General features: G+C 33.2%; 2 protein-coding genes across 2 annotated transcripts; both read right to left on the bottom strand.

Annotated features, from left to right (window-relative positions):
* Positions 1-3,065: 3,065 nt before the first annotated feature.
* ERH3 (P-loop containing nucleoside triphosphate hydrolases superfamily protein) lies at positions 3,066-6,474 on the bottom strand. Its single transcript, XM_028071428.2, has 6 exons — positions 4,969-6,474; positions 4,679-4,870; positions 4,326-4,570; positions 4,036-4,194; positions 3,867-3,954; positions 3,066-3,539 (listed from the first exon to the last, which is right to left on the bottom strand). Exons 1-6 carry the CDS (start codon positions 5,554-5,556, stop codon positions 3,258-3,260), a joined length of 1,554 nt encoding a protein of 517 aa, XP_027927229.1. The 5' UTR covers positions 5,557-6,474; the 3' UTR covers positions 3,066-3,257.
* A 145-nt stretch (positions 6,475-6,619) lies between these two features.
* Positions 6,620-11,073, bottom strand: LOC114184166 (Pyridoxal phosphate (PLP)-dependent transferases superfamily protein). Its single transcript, XM_028071430.2, has 9 exons — positions 10,611-11,073; positions 10,391-10,438; positions 9,587-9,715; positions 9,265-9,324; positions 8,689-8,845; positions 8,082-8,188; positions 7,876-7,934; positions 7,491-7,599; positions 6,620-7,226 (listed from the first exon to the last, which is right to left on the bottom strand). Exons 1-9 carry the CDS (start codon positions 10,671-10,673, stop codon positions 6,771-6,773), a joined length of 1,188 nt encoding a protein of 395 aa, XP_027927231.1. The 5' UTR covers positions 10,674-11,073; the 3' UTR covers positions 6,620-6,770.
* Between the last annotated feature and the right edge of the window lie 1,520 nt (positions 11,074-12,593).

Raw genomic sequence — 12,593 nt, 5'->3', positions numbered from 1 at the left:
AAATAATATCTATTAACCAAATCATAATCCAATTATAATGGAACAAGATGAAATCTAATACCTATTAGAGTGTATCTAATCTAAGTTTTATCCTTAAGAAATGTGGTTTCAAAATTGAACTTGTATGAATAAAATAATAATATTTATGCTGAGTTTATGGAGTCATTTATGCATTCTAGTATGTTTTGAGAGAAAGAGTTTACGAGTGATTTAAGAGTGATTTTTCTTTAGTCTATTATGATTTTTTGGATCAAAGAGTGGTTGTTTGAAATCTTAGAGAAAGATGATGTCGGTGCTTACATTTTTATAAGTATATGAAATTCAAAGTTATTCATGTTTTTCGTGAAGTAAATCATTATGACGATAAATTGACTAATTTAGTTTTGATTTACAGAAAACAATATAAATGGTTTAATATTTTATCTTCATGTATTTAGAATTTTTTCATAACAGATATATAGTTTGTCTCTGGTGAAATATAATTTTTATCATAGGTTTGATATGATCCCTCATATTTTGTATTCTTTTATTTTATTTTTTATTTTTAATAAATTCTCATATCATATCAAATGATAGATGAACTTTTTAAAAATGTCAAACATAATTGAGATATATGATAATATCTAACATGACATTATTTGAAATACTCCTTAAACTAATATTATAACTAATTATAATACTAATAACAATGATGATTAAACTTTTTATTTTATACGTTCTTAAAATTCAAATATTCATACACGTTTAATCAATTATACTACAATGTTTAGTTTTAAGTTTTTCAATAACATAAAGCCACGTCCACTGATAATAAAAACTATTCATTTAATTGAAAATAACATGTTCATACAAAATAAATAAATGGGGTTACATCAAACATTTGTATTGATCCTATGAACTAATTTTTCGCGTGATTTTACCTTTTCTTTAAGTCAAATGAATGATTTATTTTGTTCAAAAGTTAAATCAATGCAAATTTTCCGGTCAAATGATTGATTCGGTTCAATGATCAATGATTAGGCATTTCAGTTAAATTAAAGGCGAATTTTCTTTTTTCTTTTTCTAAAAAGATTCCTTCACGTTTAGTTATTCTTCAAGTTATTAGTATATTATTTTAATTATTTTGGTTGTAATTTAGATTATTTTTAAACTAACTATTTGCAGGCCAAACTTTTGCCTTCTTATAACTTCAGGCACTATTGTGCTATTGCTAAAGTTGGGATTAAGTTAAATAGGTTAACCAGTCAATTCATTTTAATTTTAAAAAAAAATTAAAAATATTTTATAAATACATTTTTTTTTTGTAATGATTTTTGTAAGCACAATTGATCCATTTTGGTATTTTTATAAAAATTTATAGATTTCCATAATTTTGTACAAATTACTTAAATTTGGTAGAAAAAAATGAATTTGGATTCTTTACTGGATTTTTTGTGTTGTTCCTCTATTATACATTCATAATACATTGATTATCACTAATTTTGACATTTTAAAACATATTTATAAATATTTAAAATATCAACACAGTATATTTTTAATGTTCAGCAGAAAAAAAAAAAATCAGTAAAGAATCTAGACTAAAAAAGGGGGTTAATTAGGTAAACGTCTTGTCTAAAAAATGTTTAAAGAACATGAACTTTGGGAGCTTTTTGAGTAAGGTTTCCACTTATCTATAGCACTATAGGTTGGTGATAATGCTATTGCATTGCATTTACGTGAATAACTTATCTATGACAAAACATAATAACGAAAGCTTGAATGGTCCAAAATGTACTTGAAATGAAATTTGCAAACATCAATGTTGGGCTTCTCTACTATTGTGTTTGTTTTACCCAAAACCGTGATATGTCAGCTCGCAACAATACGTTTCTGATGCTTCTCACTGTACTTTGATGAAAAGTTAGATCAACATTGACAAGAGATGTAATTTCACTCACAAACTCACTAATCAAATTCCAAGGACGTGATATTGTTGCACTTCTTCTGTCTATGATTTTATCCTCTCACTAAATCTATACACAAAAACATATTTATAATTTATATACCTCTCTTATATATAATATCTTTAGACATTTCTAGAAATAATATTTTGAACTATATATTACATAGTTGGAAGAATATGCTCTAAGAACATTATAGTTTTCTAACAATTACTTAATATAAAAGAAGTGGATAACTATAAGTTTTTTTATAAGATTATGTTTTGGTATTCTAGAAATATGATGAGATGAATTAATCTATCATTTTCTCAAATATTATTCTCAATTATCAGTGTTCCAAAGTTTCATTTTCTGACTTACTATTAAAATCTTTTATACTTAGTGAATTTAAAGTATAAAATATACATATATTTGTAAGTCCACTTTTGAATATCTCACGTCGAATCAAAATAAAATCAATGCACAATATCTAAGTGGATACAAATTTCATTTTACAAACTGATTTTTTGGTTTTAAGTTAGACTTAAAACTCACTATTTTAACATGATATCAGAATTATGAATTAGAGCCTGACCTTATGAAAGAAGATGTTGAAAGTTTCACATTGACTAAAAATAAAACTAATTTATAATATATAAATTAGTGCAAACCTTAATTTTTAAATTAGTTTTGTGATGTTAAATTAGACCTAAATAAAACCTTAGATATTCTACTTTGGAATCTAGACACCTAAATATGAATACTCTTTTGGGTTCAAATTCATTTCGATCCTGATTCATAGAATCATAACTACAAATTTATGTATTATTGATTTAAGATAACCCAAACGATAAGCGTATATTCATTCCAATGGACATGATTTCTCTAGTGAACTATTATTCGGACGATGGTTACCGTTCAACCGAAGGTAAACCACGTTTTTCTAAATCCATGGTTTTCTTTTTCTTCTCTATTTAGTGCATTGGAAAGTGAAAATTCAAGCTTGATAAGCCTGGTGGATGAAGGTGGTGAAATTTGTAAATGTTCCACTACTGTCAAAAGAGATCGTGAGAGGAACTCTTGGTATTAACAGGTGATTGTTGTTTGTTGGCAAAGTTTGATGCTTACAATTCTAATCTAAATCAATTTCAAGGTTTGATTCTGATGCTTTGAAGTATTTCATGTAAAAGCATATTTGTGTATACACAATGCTCTCAAAGTTGCACTTCTTCATTCAGAGGCATATCAGTAAAATAATAGATAACTCGTAGCCATTTCACCATTTTTCATGGCACATTTTGTTGCACCATGCAGGATTTGTAGTTAAAAAAAATGTGTTTAGGCTGATCCAAATTCGGAAAACCACTTTTGATGGCGTTCAATATCAGCCTGAGAAACACTTGGTTGAACTTTCTTCAAAGCTTCTGTAAAATCACACATTGCAACAGGGTCCTTCCAAATCTCATCCTTCGACATCTTCTTGATCTCATCACGCGTTTTTCCTGCTATCTTACGCCTCATACCATTCAGGGAAGCATCACGGCACACATTTGTCAAATCATCTCCACTGTACCCTTCTGTCCTCTTCGCCACTTCATCTATGTTCACATCAGGTGCCACCTGCATGTACCAAACAACAACTCAGAGTTCAGATTATTTACTGATTTTTTTGTGCTGTCCTTTGTTGAACATTAAAAATATACTGTGTTGATATTTTAAATATCTTTTTAATATATTTTAAAACATCAAAATTAAGGATAATCAATGTATTATAAATGTACAGTAGAGGATCAGCACCAAAAAAAACCAGCAGGATCAGCACCAAAAAAAACCAGCAGAAAATCCAAATTCCACCCACGCTACTCAGTTTCTTTCACTTTGCTTTTGCTCAAGTAACATCTATTCACATTTCATTCCATAACTAAAAGATAATAATAAACAACTTGCCTCTACAGTCCTCAGATTGATACGGATCAGCTCTTTTCGACTCTCCAAATTTGGGAGAGGAATGTATATACGCTTTTCCAACCTTCTTCTGCTTTGCATTGCCATCAAATTAGTGGCACAATATAAAGAATGTATTACAAATTATGCAGAAAAGCTAATAGATACCTACCTCAGTGCCTCATCTATGTCCCATGGAAAGTTAGTGGCTGCCAAAACCATTACTATCTTACGAGTTCCATCTTCATTTTTGGAGCTATTGTTCACACCATCAACCTGAACTAGAAGTTCTGACTTCACCCTTCTGGATGATTCATGCTCCCCAGAAGCCCTGATGAAAACAACTCAACTCAATCAGAGTTCAACCCTTTTTAAGGGTGAGGTGAGTTGGTGAATCTGAACAAGCACAAATACATGGATCATGAAGAAGAAGAAGATTATTGACTTGCTTTGCTTACTTACCCCCTAGCATTGCATAGAGAATCAATCTCATCAATGAAAATGGTGCTGGGTGCATGTGCTCTTGCAAGATCAAACAAGCAACGCACCATGCGCTCGCTCTCTCCACGCCATTTAGAAGCCAAAGTGGCAGAAGAAACGTTAAAGAAAGTGGTACCACATTCAGTAGCAACTGCTTTAGCAAGAAGAGTTTTCCCAGTTCCTGGAGGCCCAAACATAAGAACACCTTTCCAGGGTCTCCTTATTCCCTGCAACAACACAAAACAACTTCCTCGGCTTAAACAAAATCAAGCAGCATTTTTAATTTTGATAGAGACTAAAATAAAAACAATTGATAACTTCAAAAGTGAACTAACCTGAAAATATTCAGGAATCCACAAGGGAAGTACAAGGGCTTCTTCTAGAAGGGTTTTTGCTTGAGTGAGGCCTGCAACATCGTCCCATCTCACACCAGGAGATCTTTCTAACACATCCCTTTCCAACATTTCCGCTAACTCAGGATCAGGACCTTCATATTCATACTTTTTTGACTTCTTCCCATCTTCATTCTGCAATCCATCAATAAATCAATCAAATCTCATTTCATTCATATGCAATTTAATCAACTCCAAATTCTTCCTATTCACAACACAAACAACTTACTTACAACTGAACGTGAACCATCACCTGTTCTGCTCCCCTTTCCAGAAGCACCGCCGCCGCCGCCGCCGTTCTTTCCATTCGCCGGTGGTCGGGGCCCAGCGCTTACCCTGCTGGGCTTTACCGCACCAGCAGCGGGCCTGGTAGAGCCTCGGCTCCAAGCCCCGTCCTTTCGGGCAGTGGGCATGGCGGGCCTTCTGGAATCTCGACTCGGCGGTCTCCAGACGTCGGGGTCGTGTTCGTCGACGGTGGAAGCGCGAGGAGAGGTAGTGGGAATGGGATACTCATCCGACGGTTGAAAAACAAAGGACGAGGAGGAATATGATCGTGATCGTGATCGTGGTCGAGTTTCCTTAAACGCCCTTTTCTCCGCGTCTAGTTGTTTCACCACTTGGGTTTCATCGCCCAGCGCTTTCTTCACGTTCATCCATTTCGCTCTCACTAAAGGGTCGTCGACGGAGTTGAGGTGGTCGCCGATTCGGGCAACGGCGCCGTCGAAGAAGATGATAGAGGTGTCGTAGAGTCCTTCCGCCGCGTATTCTCTCGCCAATTTAAGGTGCTCATGCATGCCACTCAACCAACTCTTCCCACTCATTTTATTTTTTTTAGCATTTCACACCAACGATAATGTTCTGTTCTTCATCTCATCTGGGTTCGTTCTTTCATCGTGAGGTCAGGGTAGGATCGGATTTGGAGTGGTTGGCGTTGGCTGCTGGTGACGGAATGGACCCACCACCACCACCACCCAACAAACTTGCCATTTCCATCTCAATTTTTGAACCACTGTCACTATCACAGTCAATTCCAACGCCGCCACCTTCCACCAACTCCTTTTCATTTTCTTTACTTTTAACTTAGTTAATCAATATTACCCTTTCTTGTATGATCTATTGTACCGAACCTTAGCTGAAAGTGAAAGTGAAGGCTATTTTTCACACCCCACGAATTATGATGTTTGATATGAGATCAAATAATCAGTACTGTATCTATCTGTTGTTATGCTTGATGCGAATATAATGTTGAGATTGCTTCAAGTATGCACTGACACTTCCCAAACTCAAGCGACAACAACCAACCAGCTCCAACAACCAATACTAATGGTGCAAATTGTTTGTTGTTGCATTAAGTTAACGAATGAGGATGGAAAAATGAGGTAATTAATCACGATAAAACAAGAGAGACAGAGGAGAACGGAAGTGTTTCTACGGTCAAATTTTAGTTACTGTTTGCTTCTACATCAAATGTCTCAGATCTAAAGAATGGTGTAATTAATATTACGATGAATGTGTTCATAAACTGGGTAGTATATATGGTAGAGCAACAAAAGAAAATAACATATCAAGATTCAAGATCGAGCCATTACAGACAGTACAAATAGGTGACTGATAAAATGGAAGACAATTGAGGAGTTCTAAGTTCTAAGACCACAAATCCACCACAAACATTCTGCTGTAAATCTCTTGATTGTGAAGGATGGATAAAATAAATTTCCATAAAGCTTTAAAAAACAAGAAGGGTCCTTCTTGCTTGTTAGGTCGGATTTTATGACAGTTAGATCAATCAGATAAGTTTGTATGAAAGAAGTGCATGCATGCATTTGAAGCCAATGTTTTGAAATTTATGAAAATGAAAATAATGAAAACTTGCTATCCCACAACTTGACCGGGTAGAAAGTAAATCCTCCATTTATTCAAAATTCATCAGTTGCAAACTTGCAACATTGGCAAGTGAAATTTGTTTCTATTGATATCTACTGTTTTTGTTTTTCCAGTATGGAGGAAGGGGATGATGTTGTATGATTAATTTCAGTTACTGACTCAGTCCATCTCTAACCAATTCTTCTAAGCCTTTCTTCAGTCTTTCTGCAGCAGCTCTGCAATCATTCTCTGTCAAGCCTCCAAATGAAATTCTAAGATTGCCAGGACAACCACATGCTTTTCCTGGGATTACTGCAACACCATGCTTGTGAGCGAGCCAGCGAACAACATCGAAATCATCGTAGGCATTTTCATGTGGAAGCTTTGCCCACAGGTATATGGCACCCTCTCCTCCTTTCACAGAACCCTCTCCAAGGGGAGAGAGAGCTTCTAAAACAATTTCTCTGTTCTTTTCAAGACTTTTTACTCTGTCCACAACCCACTGAGGACCCAGTTCCAGTGAATACAGGGCAAGATACTGTGATAATATTGAAGCACAGATGGGAATGTTGTCTTGAACTTTCAGAAGTTGTTCAGCAAAGTTTTCTACTTCAGAGGGGTAAGCTATCTGCAATAATCAGGTATTAGGAAAGATCTTGGATTTGTAATAGAATAAATTTTCTTATACGAACTTAATTGAGGCTACATAAATTTATGTGACTTAAAATTTAATTAAGCCATGAAAGAAAAATATAGTAGACCAAAGCATCGCTTTAGAAGTTATGGAAATCTAGGACTCTGCATACTTGGTTGCATTACTTGAGCAATTAAAATTTACTTATAAAAACACTTCAAAGAAGATCAATACCAAAACTTCAAAAGGATTACTTACATATCCAACCCGCCATCCCATCATTCCATATGCTTTTGAGAATGAGAAAACATTAACAATATGATTTCCCTCAATACAAGAATGTTTCAGGCCATCGTACATAAAATACCTGCACGAAAAATTAATCTGTTTACACACTCCATTTTTCAAACATGAACTTGTAACTCAGTCGATATGATTCAGAGAATTGTAGAATTTTCGTAGGTGTTCATAGTTAGAGAAGAAGACTGAAAGTAGGATCTCATAAGGATTCTGTACACTAGGGGCTGACAACTAATTAAAAGGTTAGCAGAACAACAAAAACTTTTTTGTTTTCTTTCTTTTCATAATTAAAGAAAATAATGTGATATAAATTCTATTAGCACAGCAAGTTTAAAAGGCTTACTCGTATGTATTATCAACAACAAGCCAAGAGCCAGCCTTCTTGCACAGATCTGAAATCCTCTGATCAAATAAGAGAAGATACTAACTCAGAAATTTTATAATTTAAAAAAAAAAATAGCATCAGGGTCAATCAACATAAGAATGTAGCAAATCTAAAATCATAGTAGCTGTTGATATATTCAGAAGGAGGGTGGAAGACAGACAAACCTTTAAAAGAGGCTCCGGAATGTAGGTTCCGGTTGGATTGCCCGGGTTAACAACAGTTACAAGCTTTGGAGGTGGTTTAGTTTCGGATAATATTTTTTCCAACCAATCTGCAAATCAAGACATTTCTCATGAATAACCTTAAACATAGAAATCAACATCAGAAGAAACTAACTTGGATGATAGACATCAACCAGCCTTCTAATATTTTTATTTTGTATATGTAAGGGATAGCATTGAGTAGTTGTTCATCAGCATGAGCATTTAGGACATAGCAACAAGTGAAATTACAGATAGAGTAACATCAACGAGTCAGTCATTTACAAAGTAAAAGAAAACCAAAAATTCAGTTAGACAATGCAGCATACAACTTAGTGAAACCTAATAAAACACTCAACCAGACATGCACAAATTTATGAACAATCCAATATACCTTCTGAAAAGTGGAAAGGTTTACTAGAATACAAAGCCAATCCATTCAATATTTAACTGATATGTGAACCCCTTGGATGGAGGAAAATAGATTCTCTTAGAAACCAAACATTGAGTTTGCAACCCTAGTTCATGCTGTAAAAATGGATTACAGTAACAAGATCATGCAGCTTCTTACCTGCATCAGGATGAAGTGAGTCTGGGCTACCAGGACCAACTAGTATATTGGTAACACCAGTCATCTGGAACGACATGTATGCATTGAAGTAGTATGGAGCAAACATAACCACAGAATCATCCGGATCACAGAGAGTGAGAACTAGATTTACAAATGCCTGTATTTGTTGGAATAGAATGAGTTACCACAGATTTTTGAAATGAGCACAACAATACTGTTTAAAGCTCAAACTCAAAAGAGATCAACGTAGCATAAAATTAACGGACAACAAATCATAGAATATATACACTGCTGTTAAGCTAATCCAGTCAACAGTTACTGTCTCCACAGTAACAAAAACCATGCTAGTCCTATCCAATAAGATGCTTTTTGATGTTCAGGAAGAAGTAACACAATAATGGTTATAGATGAAATTTTACATAAGAAAGGCTAAATTTAAATTGTTATAAAGAAGTCAAATGGAAGCTGGAATGCTAATGCTTAATCTTGTTAGAAACTGTGTTAGCTTTTCTAGGATATAACAAAATAATGAACATAAAACAAAATTTACAGGTCGAATGTTATTGATAACCTCACCTGATTGGCCCCTGCTGTAACCATCACTGAAGACTTGTGCAAATTATTTTCATCACGCAACTACATGAACGTGGTAAAAGTGAATTAGTTAATTCATTGGTCACCGAGATCCAAATTTCATATAGCAAAATAGTTTATCAGAGCAGTAAGATACAACACAATTTGTAATGAAAGCAATTAGGTTCCTATTTGGTTTAGTTTTCTGTTGCTAGAAATGAAATTCTATGGGTTGATCAATTGAAGAACTTCAAAACAGATAACTGGAGATTCCAAATTCCCACTAGTACAGAATACAGATTGTACGAAGAATTATACCATTTACCTTTTTTATCAAAGCTGCTCTAAGTTCAGGAATACCTTCATCAACACCATATCGACTGACTATAGGATCAGATACAAGTTCTTTCACCTTTTTCAAAGCTTGCTCTGGAGGTTGCCAATGAACCACTCCCTACAGCACATAATTTTAAGAAAATCCATTACAAATTGCAGCTAATACATTAAAATCAAAAATAATTCTAGTGTTCAGCAGTCAGAACAATAAAATTTAAAAGCTGAAGGACAAACTTCAGTTGATTATTAAATGAGATGAACCAAAATCAGATGCATAATCAAAACACATGGCCTAAAAACTATAAAAGTAATCTACATCACATAAATCAGACCCTAAATTCAACTTGAAATCCACCTTTGGAAATTGAAGTCAAAAATAACATTCAAATAGAGCAACACAACTAAAACTATAATTCTGTTCATCTCATTTCCTGTTTCTCCAAAAAGATGTTGTGGCTCGGCAATTTTGTAGATCAAGAAAGAAGCAGATTTATGAAACAGTCTCCCCAAGCATTTTAAGGCCGTGTCCATAATCATCATTTACAGTTTACTAAACGGAACGAACCCATTGAATTCGCACCAAAACAAGTCCCAATTCGTAAATAGAAGGTAAAATTATCCTTATTTCTCAATCTCTCTCCAAATCACACCAAACTCCCAAGCAAATTAAACTAATGTATAATAATCAAACATTGAAAACCTCCATCCCCTTCTCCGAGTTCCTCGCAAAAATCACCAAGGGGTTAGATTAATTACTATAAACAAGCATTAATTTTGGAGAGAAGAAAAAGACCTGGGCCAAAGACACGGCATTTTTAGATCCTCGGATCAGTTCCTGCATCTGCAAACACACAGACACCAACAACCTTGGTTATCAAAAACATTTTATTCTCAAATCAAACCAAACCAAACCAAACATCATCAATCCAAAAGACAAACAAACACCCATTGGAAGGGATCAAATTCCAATGAAGAAAGAAATGGCATGAGAGTGAGTACTGAGTACTTAGTACCTGAACCATAACGGGCATCTCAGTTTCCAAGGCCCTCCTTGAAAGCTTCAAGAGCGAACTCATCTCTCCCCAATTCTTTGATCTTGCCCTCACCAGAAATTAAAAAAAAAAAAATAGCCTACCCGTGAACCTACCAAACCAGAAGACACCAACTTTCAAAGTCTTATACCTTTCCGAATTATTAAACAAGAATACCTCATACATATATATATATATAATTTAATAAAGAGAGAGAAAAAAAAAACAGAAAGAAAGAAAACTTTTTTGATTTACAGAAGAAAAAAAAAAATAAGTTTGATGAAAAGGGAGACAAAGCATGAGGCTTTTTTTGTATTTATCTCTCTAGTTCAGTTACTGTTTGGTGGTTTTCTTTGTTTGACTTTTTGGCTGTCAGAATGAATAAATTTTGAGCAAAGAGTGAGTCAGTTTCCACTACAATTGCTACTGCTACAACTGCTGGTGTTATTGGTCTAGGAGGATAGAATCGGATGCGGTTTATAGAATAGAAAGAAAGAATGGAACAAACAATTTCACCCACCCAAGTAATTATTCTCCTTTCCTCTGAGCAAAAATTGTCTCTTTCATATTTTGGGTATTTTTCAAATGTGTGTAAAATAACTGTGGATGTTGCAGAATTATGCAAAAAAGGGATTTTTATTTTTTTAACGTGCGTCTGAATTGAAGTGTGAAACTGTTTGATGCAGTAGGGGACAGTAATTCCCAGAAATTGAGGGAAAGAGAGATAAGAGAAGAGTTTGTTTGTTTGCTGAATGAAAAAAAAAATAAAGAAAAGAAAAACACGAATCTTTCAGAAAGAAACAATGTGCAATTTGGATCGTGCTTTTTCCCACTGTCTGGGCCATGAAATGCACACGCGGACAATAACTCAACACCGGTCTTCTGAAACGACGCCGTCACATTTTCTTAAATCTTTTTCAAAACAAATAGTTACTTTGGTCTTGTGAAGTTTAGGTTAAGGTTCTTAATGCATTAAAAGTAAATTCAAAATTGATTCTTAAACTTTATAATTTTGTGTAAAATTAATCATTCAATGTATATTTTATATTGAATTAATTATCAATTGTCGCAGTTTAATAATAAAATGTTCTCGCCAAACATAACTAAACAATATAACTATAATAACATTTCATCACTCTATCTAAATATTTTAATATAAATATTCTACTAGTTATGAAAGTATTTTAAAATACTTTTATGACGTTTAAGTATTTATTTTATACGTGGTAAACTGGGAAGTAATGATACTTCGATTTGAGTTACATATTTGTATACGACATGTATTTGTGTTTAATAGTTTATGATAATTTATTAATATTTATCAATAAAATATCTAATTTGTAGAGCTATAGTACATTACAAGAAAATCTTTGAATAATGACCAATTTTAGTAACATCAAATAATTAGTCACTATATAGTGACTCATTTAGGTACCGATTTAAAAATTAAAAATTCTTGATAACTAAAATAATTTCAAAAAGTTATAATTGGTCTCTAAATTAATAACTAAAATAGTTTTTATTATGATTTGGTTTCTAAATTGATCACTGACATTAACTACAAAGGTTTTGACTATCAAAATAATTTGTCTCTAATTAGGAAATTGGTCTCTAACATATTTTTTGTTACTAAAATTTGTCATTATTTGAGAGTTTGCTTGTAGTAGTATTTTTATGATGACAATAATTTATATTTTTTATATTGACAACTTTAGTTTTAATTTAGATTCACACAATAACAATTATATATTTATTATGTTTTTTAAAATTATTATACGTTTTTTAATATTTATATATCACATATCAATCATGTATCGTATCCTATAATTTTCAAAATAAATATATCAATATATCAAATATGTGTCATAATCCGATACACATATCATGTCCATGTCCATAGATGACATTTAGTAAGAATCAAATCAGTAATATTTATATTTGTTACTTCATTAATGTAGTTGAATG

Source organism: Vigna unguiculata, chromosome 5, assembly GCF_037176805.1.
Source record: "Vigna unguiculata cultivar grain cowpea cultivar isolate G323 ecotype 2 chromosome 5, ASM3717680v1, whole genome shotgun sequence".
In the NCBI taxonomy this organism is placed as follows: Eukaryota; Viridiplantae; Streptophyta; class Magnoliopsida; order Fabales; family Fabaceae; genus Vigna; species Vigna unguiculata.
Note: the sequence above shows the minus strand (reverse complement) of the source record. Positions and strands in the feature narration are given on the sequence as shown.